The 17,526-nt window shown below is 31.7% G+C and overlaps 1 protein-coding gene across 12 annotated transcripts in view; it reads right to left on the bottom strand.

Annotated features, from left to right (window-relative positions):
• Positions 1 to 16,778, bottom strand: part of LOC127732690 (uncharacterized) — a 136,099-nt gene extending 119,321 nt beyond the window's left edge. The window contains exons 1-7 of one of the 12 annotated variants that reach the window (XR_007996391.1): positions 16,598 to 16,778; positions 12,206 to 12,469; positions 11,255 to 11,424; positions 10,200 to 10,371; positions 8,968 to 9,444; positions 6,361 to 8,305; positions 6,101 to 6,213 (exon numbers count right to left, since the gene is read on the bottom strand). Coding sequence is in view for 1 of the 12 variants with exons in the window: in XM_052241865.1 (XP_052097825.1) it covers positions 7,536 to 8,305; positions 8,968 to 9,444; positions 10,200 to 10,371; positions 11,255 to 11,424; positions 12,206 to 12,469; positions 16,598 to 16,775 (2,031 nt within the window). In the remaining 11 variants the exon portion in view is untranslated. Of the gene's footprint in view, positions 1 to 1,615; positions 8,306 to 8,967; positions 9,445 to 10,199; positions 10,372 to 11,254; positions 11,425 to 12,205; positions 12,470 to 16,597 lie in introns of those variants that run through there. The other 11 variants (XR_007996392.1, XR_007996384.1, XR_007996388.1 and 8 more) reach the window with 11 other exon arrangements.
• Between the last annotated feature and the right edge of the window lie 748 nt (positions 16,779 to 17,526).

The raw sequence follows: 17,526 nt of genomic DNA, 5'->3' as shown, positions 1-17,526 counted from the left end.
GCAACAAATAATATCCCATTGTTTTAAAGGAGTTTTAATACAGAACTTTAAAAGCCATTATCGCAGTAAAAATGAGATAAGAAAAGAGCAAACCTCACCCTGAAAACTTGGGATTCCATATCAATAAATCTTCATACTAAGTTCCCTGCTTGATGGCATGTAGGTTTAAATATATCAGCCCTCATATGAAATGGATTTCCAAGGTCAAACTTTCGGCACAGTCAGTAAGTTTCTCCTAAATGTATTGTAATATCAACATAAATAAATTGCTTCGCTGATCGCAGCTGGATTAGACTGCAGAGGTCCAACCCTGAACAGTTGGGGCAAAAATGGACACAATATTCGCGCTTGATACAGGTCTGAATTTGGATTGTTATTAAACATTTGACACATAATAGGTTTCTGACACAGAATAACTGTAGTCAAAGAACTTAGAATTGGTTATATGATTTGAATTTATATTAATTTTTTTGCTTTTGTGCAATACACTATGCTGTTGCAAATTGAACACCCCCCCCCCCCCCAAAAAAAAAATATTTGAAGAAATTTTCTTTTTAATTTCTGAAATCTGATCTGAAATGAGAAAAAATTGCCCCTCCCTCACAATTTCTTTTTTACCCCCCCTCCCCCCACCTTTTTTCCCCAAAAAAAATCATTCCCTTAAGATATGGTCATAGTCTCAATTCAAATTTCCAATGGAGTTTGCAACCAAAATTACCCATTTAAATACATCATAAAAGTCTTAAAATAGAAAATGACATACATAATCATGGCTAAAATTAATATTCCTCAATCAGCATATTTAAATAGTAACTTCAAAAAATAAATTGACAGCTAATCAACTCAAGACAATACAACATTTCTTTATACATAATTTAAAAGCAGTGTAAGGGAGGTAATCCAAACATAACATTGTACTTTTTTAAATGTCCATTAACCAGGAAACCCTTGTTTTCCCCTTTTTTTTCTAAATGGTTTGAGCCATAACCCCCCAAAGCAAATCCTAACCATCCCTTTGTAGTATGGAAACTTGTGGTATAATTTCAGAGAGATCCATACACCGTTCCACAAGTTATTGTCTGGAAACTAGAAAAATGCTTATTTGGGCCTCTTTTTGGCCCCTAATTCCTAAACTGTTAGGACTATAACCCCCAAAATCAATCCCAACCTTCCTTTTGTGGTTATAAACCTTGTGTTTAAATTTCATAGATTTCTATTTACATTTACTAAAGTTATTGTCCGGAAACGAAATGTCTTCGGACAACGCTGACAACGACGACGCTGATGACATGATACCAATATACGATCGCAAAATTTTTTGCGGTCGTATAAAAAGTTGGCAAGTTATACATATTAAATAAAAAAAAACATGCAAGAATGTGGTTTAATTGATGTTAACACAATGATAATGAGTTCTGAATGTTGTAGGACATTTAAAAAAATAAATAAGACATCTGAGCAAAAATATCCAACGTTTAGGAGCCAAAGTTGGAACCCATTTTAGCACCAGATTTTTATCTTATTTTGGCCAAAAAATCAAAATTCAAATTATCAGAGCCCATTTCAGCTGCAGAAATGTTATCCGTTTTCACTTATATATTACATAAAACTCTAGTATAATGATAGATTTTAATGTCAAAACAGCACAATATTAAAATGAGTTTAAACAGAACAATATTAAAATGAGTTTAAACAGCACAATATTAAAATGAGTTTAAACAGCACAATATTAAAATGAGTTTGAAAAGTATCTTTTTCAATAAAATCATTCATCTACTTGGTTTCCATCCTTTTCAAAACTGTAAATATCAGCAGATTCATTTGCAGTTCAAATATAAGCATCTTTACTGAACATCTAGCATGCTTTTTCTTTTATTAATGTGATAACAGTATAGATTTACATAAGGGACGATACAATTTTTTCTTGGTTTCTTCATCAAACATATTCTTCAATTTGAACCAGTTTGAAATAAAAATTGAAAGAATTTTTAAGGTAATCCAATATAAATTTTGTTATTAATTCATAAGTGCAACTGGGTCAAGTTTGCTAAAAATGGGTTTCCAAAATACCAGTGATTGAATTCGTTCAGCGCTAAAATGAGCTATAATAATGGCATTAAAATGTCCCTTAGTGGCTTTGAATTTTTTTGCCAAAAAGCAGCCTGCAGTTCTGACAGATGAAAACATAATGATAGTAAGAATATGATAAGAATCTTTTGTAACTTTCAATTAATAAATCTGTGTGATAATAACACATAATGCTGCAGTTTTTAATTCACAAGCAGTGAATAAACATAATAATGAAAAAATGTGTAATAACAAAAAGGGAAAAAAATGTGTAATAACAAAAAGGAAAAAAAGGTGTAATAACAAAAAATGAGAAATATATGTGACAAGTCTGTTTATATGATCACAAGAATAATTTCTCATCTGATAGCAGATACAGCAGCAGCACTGTAAAAAAAATTGTAAATTAACAAGTTTAGAAAAGTTAACAGATTTATCAAACAAAACTATTAACAAAATCTGACATGATAATTTTCACCATAACCATCGAACTAACAAAGACAATGTGTTAGGTCAAAATGTAATGTGCTAAATCTGGGTACATATTTAACAAAGGTGTTGTCCATATTGAAAATTCTGTATCTAAGTATTTCATTTGTTCTAACATGCACTCAAAATTTTCAGATTCCAAATCATTTGAAAAATAGACCAAAATCTGTGCATTTTCACCAAAATTGCTAAGGAGCATATTTTCTATGCCATCAATGCTACATCTATAGTGACCACATTGATAACTTATTACCTTATTACCTGGTTTAGTTTTTGTTTTGCATAATCTTAACTGTAAAAAAGACATAAATGAAATCTTAACAAAGTAAAAAGATGATTTCAGTGTTAAATTAGGCCAAATGAGGCCCTTACCACACCATATGCTTCAGCTAAATGGCAGGTGCATCATATAAAATACAATAGATAGTCCTAATACAAATGTCTCATTATTGCTGATAATAAATATATGCTTTGCTCAATAATTTAATACATACTTATGTTGACTAGAGTGGAGTAAATAACATGTCATGGCAATGTCTAAAACATTAACATTTGAAAACGATTACATGCATTGCTGCCTATCTGCTTAAAAGGTATCACTACAGGAATAATTTACAGGATTTGTAGAATAATATGGACACTGATCACTTTGAATTATAATGACCTATTCCATGGTACTTTTGCAGATGCTAGATGGTACATCTTTACTTATCTGTTATGTTGACATTCATATTTCAGTAAAGCATGCAATCATCTTTTTGTACATAAAAAAACTTTTCAAAATGAGAAAAAAAGAATATTAATAGATAATGCTTTAAGCAATTACATAAACAAAATATTATTCGAAAAATGCAGAGCACTGATAATGATAGTGGCAACATAAAAACCACACAGTTTATTATAAATGCAAAGCTATCCAATCAAATTATGCTATGTATACACATCTTCCTATGTTGAAAGTTGTTCTTAAATAAGTTGTTGAAGTTTTTATCTTAAAAGACAAAATTGAGTGGGGTCTGCTTTAAAAAGCTTAACTTCTAGTCTGTATCCAACATTCTGTATTTCTTTCATATTACACTTGAAATTTAAAAAAAAATTTATTTTCCATTTTTTCAGAGAGGACAATTTATTTTTAATGCTTTACCAGAATACTTAAATTATATTTACCACTGGTTTTATAAAGCACAACAACTGAACAATTATAAAATCACATTCATTAATCTAAAATCTGTTATAATTTATTAGGGCCTTGCTTTTGTATTTTTGTGTTGGTTCCTGACTCAATCTATTTTCTCTTTGATCTTATCTTACCCTGTCCCCTGGATTTATTATTTTAATTATTTTGCCTACTCTAGGCAATTTATATCAACTAACCCTGTCTGCTGGATTAATTTTTTTTAGTATTTTCCAATTAAAGACACTGACAACTAATATACCCTTACAGGATAAAGACCTACAGTAATTTATAATACAACACATAGCTATAATGACTTGTTGAAGAGTCTTACTGTGACTTGATTATAAAAATGTCAAATTTATGTTTTCATACTATTTCTATTAAAATGTCTCCTTCATTTAAAATAAGAAATAGACATCAATTTGAACCAAAACATGTAATCTAAAAATATTGATTCATCTATTCCTATTTCACACAAAATGTCAAACAGACCAATAGAGTAATGAAATTTTTTACATGTTTATAGTAATACATCTCATAAAAGTGTTCGCACAAACAAACTGTAGCATAGCTTTAAATAGTTAACTTCAAAATGAAACAACAAATGTTATGCTATAAAACAATGAATAAAGGTACAAAGGAGACAAAATATAAAATTTGACATGCAAATACAATGGTTCTAGCGGTAATACTAAATATTTCAACTGTACTTCAGTGCACCCAGCACTATACTTCATACCATCACACGTCAGAGAGAGCAACACACTTAAATGTGAGTCCAAGTCTACTACACTACTATATACTGCTTTTTACATTAAATCCTTCATTTTTTTTACCTCTAACAAAATATTAGTGAACAATTTTTAAGAATTGTGAACATGCAATACATAATTGTTTTAATAAACTTCAAGGCCCATTGCATACTTATGTTTTTGACCATGTAAAAACGACATAGAAGGATGGGATTCTGAAGATTTATTTTTCTACTTTTTCTCTTCTGGCAGTGAATTTGATCTCAATTTTAATGGATACAATGACAAAAGTAGTATGTGTGTAATTATAAGAGAAAACGTCAGTTAAAATAATGTCTAAAATATGGCTTGAAAATTAAAAGATTGCTAAACACTAATGAAAGATAAACATACAAAGATATATTCATATAAAACATACATTGTATGTTATGTGTGTAAAGTAATTAAACCATGGCTTATCGTTTATATTTTTTATTAACAATGTAAATAAAAACAACTCTAGAAACAAATTTCAATAGCATTTGCTTATTTTGACAAATCACAAAGGTAGAAGCATTAAGAAAACTTCAGCTGTGTGACTGACAAATATGCTAATTCAAACTCAGTATGGGTACCAGAGATGAAAAGCTATGCTTCACAGTGGAAGACAACATCACCAGATATAATTGATAATCTAAACATCTTTTAAAGGATCAAGACCTTTGCTGATATAAATTGGAAAAATTGGTCATACTGGATGCTGGACAATAATTGGAAGTAAGAAATATATATTTGTAAGTCAATAATGTAAGTAAAACTAGTTCAAATAGATATGAAAGTGATATGGATTGTATGTCCAAAGGTTGCCTTGAACACCTACTTTAAAGGAGGTTGAAATAGCAAGAATAAAAAATTCCCTATGTGTGTGGTGTTTTTTCAATATATATGTTTAAACGCATTCCTCAATCCTTTTTCCTTGTTTTTATTTCTGTAAGTCTTTATTTACTTTCTTTACCAACTAACATGTAAAGACCCATTGGTGGCCTTGGGCTGTTTTATACTCTTTGGTCGGGTTGTTGTCTCTTTGACACATTCCCCATTTCCATTCTCAATTTTAATACAAGAGTGCACACGCTGAAATGTCTCGCCTTCTTTACTAATCATTGATATTATGTTGATAGTCCTAAATATAAAGCTTTATTACAACTGTCACATAAACTTAACATTAACCAAGTAAACTAAACATTGACCAATGAACCATGAAAATGAGGTCAAGGTCAGATGAACCATGCTAGGCAGGCATGTACAGCTAATAATTCTTCCATACAAAAATATGGTTGACCTTTTGCTTATAGTTTAAGAAAAACAGACCAAAACACAAAAACTTAACACTGACCACTGAACCATGAAAATGAGGTCAAGGTCAGATGACACCTGCCAGCTAGACATGTACACCTTACAATCATTCCATACACCAAATATAGTAGACCTATTACATGCAGTATTAGAAAAAAAGACCAAAACTCAAAAACTTAACTTTGACCACTGAACCATGAAAATGAGGTCAAGGTCAGATGACACCTGCCCGCTAGACATGTACACCTTACAATCATTCCATACACCAAATATTGTAGACCTATTGCATACAGTATAAGAAAAACAGACCAAAACACAAAAACTCAACTATAACCACTGAACCATGAAAATGAGGTCAAGGTCAGATGACACCTGCCCGCTAGACATGTACACCTTACAATCCTTCCATACACCAAATATTGTAGACCTATTGCATACAGTATAAGAAAAACAGACCAAAACACAAAAACTCAACTATAACCACTGAACCATGAAAATGAGGTCAAGGTCAGATGACACCTGCCAGCTATACATGTACACCTTACAATCCTTCCATACACCAAATATAGTAGACCTATTGCATACAGTATAAGAAAAACAGACCAAAACACAAAAACTCAACTATAACCACTGAACCATGAAAATGAGGTCAAGGTCAGATGACACCTGCCAGCTATACATGTACACCTTACAATCCTTCCATACACCAAATATAGTAGACCTATTGCATACAGTATAAGAAAAACAGACCAAAACACAAAAACTTAACTATAACCACTGAACCATGAAAATGAGGTCAAGGTCAGATGACACCTGCCAGTTGGACATGTACACCTTACAGTCCTTCCATACACCGAATATACTAGACCTATTGCTTATAGTATCTGAGATATGGACTTGACCACGAAAACTTAACCTTGTTCACTGATCCATGAAATGAGGTCGAGGTCAAGTGAAAACTGTCTAACGGGCATGAGGACCTTACAAGGTACGCACATACCAAATATAGTTATCCTATTACTTATAATAAGAGAGAATTTAACATTACAAAAAATCTTAACTTTTTTTTCAAGTAGTCACTGAACCATGAAAATGAGGTCAAGGACATTGGACATGTGACTGACGGAAACTTCGTAACATGAGGCATCCATATACAAAGTATGAAGCATCCAGGTCTTCCACCATCTAAAATATAAAGCTTTTAAGAAGTTAGCTAACGCCGCCGCCGCCGCCAGATCACTATCCCTATGTCGAGCTTTCTGCGACAAAAGTCGCAGGCTCGACAATAAACCATATTCCTAAAGATATGTTGCATTTGGATCAGAATTTTTCAAAAATCACCGTGCGATATTGGGGAATTTTACTGAAAAACAAGGGGACATAAAACTTCTCCCTGGAGCTTCTTTATAGTGAAGTCAGGAATCCTAGGGTGACAAAGTTGCTTTCTTCGCCTCTGTTGGTGACCCCTGAATTTATGCAGATATATAAATTACAAACTATCATACTACAAGCTGCTAGTTCTAATTATTTACACAGCTGAACATACATCAATAAAAAGTAAGCTTAAAACAACAACAGCACTGGAAAAAGGGATTTCATAACAATGGATACTTATAATATATATATATATAAAATCTCAAATAAATATAATAGTCTTCAGTCACATGATTAAAAGAAATACTAAAGCCATAAACAAAAGCAACTGTAAATAGTTTTTACACTCTGTTAAAGGATTTATAATTGTATCTTATATGCACTCTTCTCTTCTTTAAAAATCTATACATTAATATCATCAAAACAAAAATAGTACATGAAATAATAAGATATACACCACTTGGCGAATGTGTACTGCTTAGAGGATACTCTCCTTCAGCTTTTGATTCATTGATCAATTTGACTTTTATTTTATCACTTGCACTATCTTTGTTGTCCTTTTCAACATTGACATCTTTTTCATCATACTCATCATTTGTATAATCATCATGTTTATTTTTATCTTCATAGTAAGTATAGTCTGTATCGTCTGGTTTTGGCACCACTTTTTTTTCCACCTTGTCTGCAAGGTTTTTCACCTTAAGATTTTTTTCTTTTTTATTTTCATCGTAATCACCTTCATATCCATTTTCCTCATTTTGATGATCATCAAACTGTACATTTTTATTGCCTCCCTTTTCATCATCTTCTTCATCTTCATCTTCATTTTCATCATTCTCATCAGCATAATAATCATCATCTTTATTATTATCATTTATTTGAGCAGCTAACACATTGTTGTTCATAGCTAGTCCTTTTACTAAATTGCCATCTTGTGCTCCTTTATAATCAAACTTATCAACACCACTATCGTTGATATTAAGTAAATGTCTTTGTTGCAGCATTTCTTTGGTATTTTCTGCCAATGTTTTAGGTCCAGGTAATAGTAAGTAACGTAGATAGATCATTAAAGCACCTGCTGCTACTGCAGTTTTATGAGCCAAACATCCATCTACAATAGAAATGTTTTACTTATATATGTATTACTGTATGAAGCATGTTGGACATATGCAACAGTCCTGTAGAAAGAGAATGCTATGACATCATAATCCATCGTTGAGGTTGCCAAGGAAAAAAGCGTTAAACAGATGATTTATGTTTATTGAAACTCTACATTCTCAGGGCGACTAAGTAAAGTGTATGATAAATTGTTTCTCTTTATACTGATTTTTTTTAAAGTTCTCTGCTGTGAAGTTCAACAAAACATACATATAGATTCCTTGTATTGAAGAAAAGTTCTTGTTTCTCACTGTTTTCAGATAATAAATATGTATCAGATAGCAATTACTCATCTCTAGCAGATTTTAAATGCAATATACAAATTAACCATAGACTTGTATAATTATAGGAACATTTACAGCACTTTGAATTTAGTATCATAAACAGTTGTGCCACGAGTGCAAGATAAACCCATTGCAATGATTTTAAAATAAAATTGTTCCAGGAATGAGATAGAATATTGTCTAAGGCACTTAATCAGAAGTCAGTAAAATGCCCTAGAGAAGAACTTGCAGGAGGATATACTAAGGTGTATAAAAATTGTGTAAAAAAGCTCTTTAACTTATAAAAAAGGAACAATTAACAATTCATTAATCAGTTCTTAAAAATACATACTCTCCATTTCCTTTTCCGCTAGAAGCCTCCTCTGTCCAGGTAATACTGATTTCTGTTCAATACCAGATTTCTCTAAGTTTTGTTGTGAAAATGACTTTACAACATTTTCACTACCTTTAGCCACTAAATCTGGTCCATTCTGTATGACCACATTGTTTGTCATTTGAACATTCCCAAGATTTTTATTAGTATTTAAATCTCCTGCTAAATTCAACACAGGTGGTTGCACATTAACAGTATTTTTACCAAATTTTGTTATATTCTGAGTAAGTTTTCCTTGAAATTTTAACAGTTTATGAACAGGGCCATCTTCATAATCATAACTCGTTGAACCTAAATATTTTTTTAAACCTGCTGGTTTTTGTTCAACTTTCTTCATGATACCATAACAACCCACATCTTTTTGCCACGATAAAATCTGATCCAAAAAGTCATCTGATAAAAACTGGTAAAATCCAAGGCTTGGACAAACAAATTCTGAAAGATACATAGACCAAGCAAATGATAATTGAAGACTAAGAGGAACAAAGAGAATGTCATTTTTTAAATTTAAAATGGTCAAAAAAATAATAACTAGAATTCACATCTTAATATTACAAATTTAAGTAATAAAAAAAAACTGGCCTACTAATTAACATCAGAAGCTGTTAACTAGTGAAATCATAAGGTCAAGGTTTATGTTAAATAAAAAGACATCATAACAATTTATTGTTATATTGTATAAGATAATTTCTATTCATTATCTAGTAACTTAAATTTAGTCTAAAACAACTATTTTTACCTGAACACATGCTTTCAAAATGTTGTCTTGTTAAGATTTTACGATATTTTCAGATATTGTCCTGCCAGTAAATTCAACAGTTTTCCATCACTGTTCATGCATAGATAAATAACAGCTTTTGAAAACCCTTGATATAGACAGAACAGATCTTAACTGATCATAAGAGAAATGTCTGTACAGCACTGAAGATATGCAGTAGGTGTATTTGAATATTTACCGAAAGACTGAACAATAATAATTTATAGATCTATCTTTATAAAGAGAATTCAGACCAAAACAACAATTTCATTTCAAAATATATGAACTAGTGATAATTCTTTCATAGCATTAGAAACCATCATAAACTTTGTAAAATCTTGTCATATAGATAATTCATCATTTTACTACTTAATATTATTAGAGGAATGAAAATTCAAATTATCAGGAAAATCATTTTTGATTACCAACTTACGCTGTTCCATAAATAAATCCTGAAACCTTGGAATGATTTGACCTTTCAGAGTCCCATGAACAATATGCATCATCTCTAGGTAATTGTTAGTACAGAACTCTAACTGTATATTATGTGTCTGTCCTCGACCATTTGTTACAAGTAAATGAGATAGTTCCTCATAACATCCAGCCTGTAAAAAAAATCAATAGTTTCCCCATAGTTTTGTTGGAAGGAAAACATGGTCAAAATAGGTGTTTGTGCTCTTTCTAATGTAATATTGCACAAAAATGTTTTGATAGTTTTTTATGCGAACTTTTTATATTTCTTTAAACTGCATTTCAGATTTGCCTGTAAGACATCAACTCCCCAAATTTAAAAAACTAAAGAAAATGTAATCAAAATAATGCTGAACAATTGAAGAACTATACTGACACTATTAAACATTAATTAATTTGCACTTGCCTAGTTTTGGTACATTTAAGTTTTAATAAAAGGTATAAACATCTATCTTTATAGATGACAGTTTTATTTTGACCTCTTGGTGCTTTTTTTTTTAGTTTTATGGTTGGTTGCTGTTCTCTTTTACAGTTCAATCTACAATAAAAATTGTATGTGCTCCAGAAACATTTATAAAGGGCATAGAAATCAATGCTTTTAAGGATGTATTCAGGTGAGGTTTATGAATTTTTGTTAGATGTTCAGAATTCTTGGGTTTTTTCCTATGATACAGGGTAAAATATTTTGCCCCATATCACCCACTTTTCTTTTCATAGAAGACTTCAATAGCTCATAAAAAGGTCATTACCAAAATTTAAGCAGATTCTAAATTTTTTTCTTACAATTTGAGACCCTATTAATGCCAATGCTAAATACAAGGTAAAAGCCTGAGTCAGGCTTTTCCTGCCATTTTTTAAAAATCAAATATCTCAAAAAGGAGTTCCATAACCTATCAATATTTTAGCTTATTTTGTTCCTTAACTAATGTTCTTCTGACTTATAGTTTCAATTTTAAGTTCTAGATTTTTTTAATTTCACCTAAGTACATCCTTAAGTTTGTGGATTTTATATAATACCTGTTCAGATAGCATGGTCCATAACATTTGATGAGTTATACCATATCCTGTCAACCCTTTCCTTGTCATCAGTTCTATACAGAAGTAACTGACACCACACTTCTTCTTTGATGGCTGGTACCCCATTATCTCCATCATACATTTATCTGACTCTTTCTCATTTAAAGAAGCTGAAAGTAATAATACAAGTAAAATAAAAAAAAAAAAAAAAATCCAATTTCAAAAGAAAAATGGAGAATGGGTCCGTGCATATGGGACACAGATGATACCCCTGCTTGCATATAACGTTATAAAGGGACATAACTAGAGAACTGTAAAAGTGACCCCACCCAAATTTGAACTTGATCTGTGTTTATGGTAATAAGCATTGTGTATAAGTTTCATAACATTTGGTTTGAGGCAAACTAAAGTTACAGAACAGAAACGAAAAATTCAGCAATTTTCCATTTATAAAGGGGTATAACTCTAGAACAGTAAAAGTGATGCCCCCGAAACTTGAACTTGATCTGTGTGTTGTGGTAATAAGCATTGTGTATAAGTTTCATAACATAAGGTGGAGACAAACTAAAGTTAGAGGACGGAAACTAATTTTGGAACGTACATAAGACAGACGTACAGTTGGACAAGGGTAACAATTAATGTCCCCTCCGCCACGGCAGGGGCATAAAAATGGTTAGGAATTTTTAAATTCATTATACATGTACATCGTAATAGTAAAGGAAGAAAATAATGTTAATAGCAAAATTATGCTAAAATCAACTGATTTTTTTTTAATATTATATGTTCCATCTTGTATATTATATACCTTTTCATATATATGTATAAAAAGATTTACATGCATGCATGTTAGTACTGTAAGTGTTGCTATGTAACGAATTACTTTGTATTTTTCAAAACAGTGCAATAGTGTCATGAAGTTTAATAAATGCATAGCTTTGAACAAATACTTACATACAGAACTTTTTTTATAGACTTGTTGGTCCCACAGTAACTGGAATTGTAAATGTTTGTAGTCCTTATGCAAAGACCAAGGATTACCCAGAAGAAACTGCATAGATTGAAAATATTCTTCATCATCCTTTCTAACAAAATCTAGAGCATCTTCACAGGTTTTTGTTGACACAGTCTTCATAGATTTTAATTTCTCTATCATATTAGGTTTTACTTGTCTTATTGTACCATTTTCAACTTTCACAATTATTGCTGCTAAATGACCTGAAACATAAAAATGCATTACATATTTGCAGACAATTGTATCATTTAAAACTTTTTTTATTATACATGTATAAAACATGTATAAAATGTATATTGTGCAGTGCTAACCACAGCTGGATGTGTTGTTTCATTTGGGAAGCATAAATATGCAATCCTACCTTTACTTAATTAGCATGAATATCAAGATTTTAAAATGGCTAGAAGTTTTAATTTTCTTCAAAAGATGTTTGGCTTTTAATTTGCATTACAAGTGTGTTCAAGATTTCTTAAATCAGCATAGATTAAGACACCAGTTTACATCAGGCTGTTCATACTGATGAAGAATATTTGTTAATCCGAATTTACTTCTATTTTCAATTTTGTGATGTAATACACCTTTTTGATGTACATGTACATTAAATTTATTTATTGTGTACAGTATCATTTTTCATAACAATCCAATGCCCTTGTAAGAATGATCGTTGACTTTTATCTAGACATTTTATATATAAAATAAACATTGACAACAAAAGCAAAAATGAACCCAGACAATGCCTCAGATAAATTAAATCAAGCTTGAATTGCTCAGAAAATTTTAAAATTGTGAAAATTTGAACAGAGACAATTAAAGATCTGCTACTAATTTCATAGATAGCCATTAATATAAAAATGAAACTATAAAGACAAGTGTATGATCAACATTGCCAGAGAGAATAGCAACCTTAGCTTTTTAACAATTACATGATCTTAATACATGTAAGTCTCTCATTAGGTCCAGGGGCGGATCCAGGATTTTGGAAAAGGGGGGGGGGCGTAGTATGTTTAATTCGCCAAGTGGAGCGAGGGGAAAATTTTTTTGGACCTTTTTGGGCTACAAAACATAAAATAAGTGTAAAATGTACATTTTTAGTGACGGTTCCTAACGTGGGGTATGTATATATTATAGTTAAAGTGTAAGCTTGGGTTGGACATTTCTGATGCCGCATTCTCCCCATTAGTTGTCTATTATAAAATGATTGAATGGATCTAAAGCTATGTACTAATATATTTGATGTGGGATTTGTCAGTAAAGATGGACATGGAAAATTCGCGTTTGTTGTATGGTTAGTTAGCATAACCTCACAGATTACTTGTTGTAAACATGATATACGGCTATTTAATGAAGTTTATTATACGACCGACACGAACAAAGACAAACAAGCAATTTTTATCCAAATGTTTGGTTGAAATGTTTCACTCAACAAGGGGAGTGAGGGGTTCCAAATCAACCAACGGCTACGAATGAGTCTAAAAATCAAATGACAACGAAGTTGTGAATGACGGCCGACAAATGGAGACATAAAGGCCACACCCAGCAGGTAGGTTGCAGTTGGGCCTTGAAAAAAGTATTCAGTATATCAGTTGGCGAAACAGACATTCTGGTCAGATATGGGATTTACATGCAAACCACCCCCACCCCCCAAAAAAAATTACGCCCGTTTTTTATTCACCATGTTCATTTAATACTGAATAACTCTGTTGGTTTTTTTTTTCTTATAGCAAAAAAGGGGACACGATAATTGTTTTCATTACAGATACGTCTAGAATTTTTGTTTAAGGCAAAAATCAGGGTCAGAATTTTTTCTCTAAAATATCTCAGACTGCCCTATCAAATCAAATGGTCCGTACTCTAGACTTTATCTAGAGCTTACTGACTGGGGATCATTATTCAGCAATGTAATTTATTGGCTGGGGCGTGTGGGGTTAAACATATTTTCGTAGGTAAATAATATTGCCGTGGAACTTTTTTTTTTCATGAGAGTGTAATAGAGTATTACTTTCTGTTGAGTGAAAATATGAAATAGAAGTTAATACGTTCTTGCTCAATCCTTTGTCACCTTGAAGGCGTCATGCTTGTCATCCTCCGCCTAAGCAATGTGTTACTGTAATTTGAATTTCAAAATGACTAAGTGACGTTTCAAACGTACTGATCAACTCCACCGTTGCGAAACACATGACTGACATAATCAATAATATATTACAGTAAATACGAGCGAAAAATATCTTTATAAGTAAAGAATTGTAGCATAAAAATTAAATACACGACCAGGAAATGGCAAAGTTCACGAAGTCTAGTCTGATTCATCATTTTACAAAAAAAAAAAAAAAAAAGTTCAAGCAAAGGGGGGGCGTACGCCCTCTATGCCCCCTGCTGGATCTGCCACTGAGGTCAAAATAAACAATAATAAAAAATAAACAATAATTTATTCTTTGGATTGTTGTCCCTTTGGAATTCATGCAAAAAGTACATAATTAACCAATATATTAAACAATGTAACTGTCAGTTCCCAACAAGCATGACCATCATTTCATTCCAGCAGTTAGTCTTAAACATAACAATTTTTCTTTAATGTTAAATTTTCAACCTAATCATAGCCAGTACATGTACATTGTACCTATTTTAATTCATATCTTTCCTTGCATTAATGACACATACATGAACATGTACATGTACATGTAAATTGAATTCCTGAAGTTAACTGTACTTTTCAATGGCAGAGTGAAAGTGACATATATCTCAAAATTATAGTCCTTATTATCAATAAAAGCAGTTATATGCTATGTAAATTAGAGTGTTCCGGTAATATCCAGAAGCGGATTATGGAGCTTCATTGCCTGCATATGGAGTATATATCTCCCAGTTGATACGATATTCCAGGGCTTGCATTTCCTATCATTATTTCCTTGATAGAACGTTGCTGCTCACAAGGAAGCTATTAAATCAAGAGTTACAAGTGGCAAGGTTGGGCGGTAAATACCGCCCCTGGTATTTACCGGTATTTACCGCCCCAGATAATACTCCTCAAGTGGTCAATACTGGCAAATACTGGTCGATTGACCATGGTGGTTTTTACCATTTATTGAAGTAAAAAAATGATAAAAAGTAAGATATATTTAAACTTTTATCATTTGGCATGTTTCAGCTGATATAAATGAATGAATTTGATATGTTTTATTCATTTTTAACACTTTTACCTACTAATTTAGTCCTTATAAGTTATGATATTGCATATTTTAGATATATATAAAGAATTGACAAATTAATTATTACAACATTTTTCAATCAAGATATCATTTTTATCTTATGTACTAAATAAATCATTGTAAATCACTGTTTATTAAAAATTTACAATAAAATTAGAAATGAGAACATTTAAAATGACTTTAACACTTTCATTATTTCATTACTAAAAGTAATTGACCAGGTAGAGAGTGGTTTTTATAGTAATGTCCACTCAAAATTTCAATCGACCAGTATTTGCCAGTATTTCCCGGTATTTACCGCTGGCATGGTCAATACTAGTATTGACCGCTTTTTTGCCAACCCTGCCTGACAAGTGGTGACGTTAAAATCATCCATTTGCAAATTTTAAGGACGCCATCATCACAAGTTGGTCGCCCGTTATGGAATATCTGTTTAACAGATAATCACGGATACGTTCCAAATGTCATAACTACAATCACGTCCCCTTTTCCGAATGTGACCTACCAAATTAGACTTATTACCGGGTTTGCACTAAATGAGCAACACAACGGGTGCCACATGTGGAGCAGGATCTGCTTACCCTTCCAGAGCACTCGAGATCACCCCTTATATTTGTTGGGGTTTATGTTGCTCAGTCTTTAGTTTTTGATGTAGTGTTTTGTGTACTAATGTTGTCTGTTCTTTATTAGCCATGTCGCTGTCAGTTCATTTTCGACTTATAATGAGTTTGAATGTCCCTTTGGTTTTGGTATTTTTCGCCACTCTTTCATATCCATGTACATGATGTATGATAAATGCATAGATTTTTTGCAAGTATCACTCCAAACGAATGGCTTGCTAGGGGCCCAACTTTTTGAAAACCATTTGATCCACACCTCAGTTCAGGTTTTTAATGTGTTTTCGGTAAATAGGGGTACATTGTCATTGTACCGCATACTCATGATAATATTGCCCTTTTTTTGTAAATTATGTTTAGGAACTACTTCTCTAACTATATTTAGCTTCCTGTGTTGCATAATAAAATATACACTTTATTGTTATTCATGCAAGTTTCAAATTGTCCTATCTGAATGAATATACAGATAAAATTATGTATGATCGTGTCGAAGCAGCTGCTGACTAACCCTCTATAACTCTCAAACCAAACAATCCATCCACATTCAGGTCTTGATAATTGTTCTTATAGTACTCTATCATTTTATCCACCGCATTTATAACTGTATCGATGTATAAAGGTGATAAAAATGCACATTTAGACAACAGAAGAAAATTTAGCAGAAAAATCCAAACGACCACCGCCATCTTTAGCCCGGCGGAATGTCTTAATACCGTTACAACCACCTACCAACAATAGATTTTTTTTTTAATCATGAAATCAACAAGAACTCAAATAAAAGTCCGAAACGGAGTTGTTATTCTGAACACATGTTTTCATTTATTCTTTGCCTTTTGGGTCCACGCTTCATACAAAATTTGTTTACGAAAACGCTTAAATACACCTTTTAGTCAAAATATGCAAATTACAAAGAAGAAGCAACATATATAGATTTTTAAACGGATAATTTGAGAAAGGTTTGTTATAAATCATTTCATATGGCAAGCCGTAACTTTTGCTATTTATTCTATAAGATATCTTATACAGTGGTGGAACAAGGGGGGGGGGGGACCCCCCCTTTTTTTTTACGATCAATGCTTTTGAATGGGGACATATGGTTGGACCCCCCTTTTTTATCCAGGGTTGGGAACCCACCTTTTGATCCGCCCCTGTCTTCGTGATATAATTTATAAGATATATCATATAATTTTCTGTATAAGCCAGAGACATATATACATATATGTGTATATATGTCTCTGTATAAGCTTAAGATATGTTATAAAATATGAGATATCTTATAAAGTATATAAGATATCTTATATACTTTATAAGATATCTTATAAACTTTATAAGATATCTTATAAACTTTAGAAGATATCTTATAAAGTATAAAGTATATAAGATATCTTATATAAAAAATATTTATAAGATATCTTATATACTTTATAAGATATCTTA

Source organism: Mytilus californianus, unplaced genomic scaffold (genome assembly GCF_021869535.1).
Source record: "Mytilus californianus isolate M0D057914Y unplaced genomic scaffold, xbMytCali1.0.p SCAF_26, whole genome shotgun sequence".
In the NCBI taxonomy this organism is placed as follows: Eukaryota; Metazoa; Mollusca; class Bivalvia; order Mytilida; family Mytilidae; genus Mytilus; species Mytilus californianus.
This window is presented reverse-complemented; position numbering and strand designations above follow the sequence as displayed.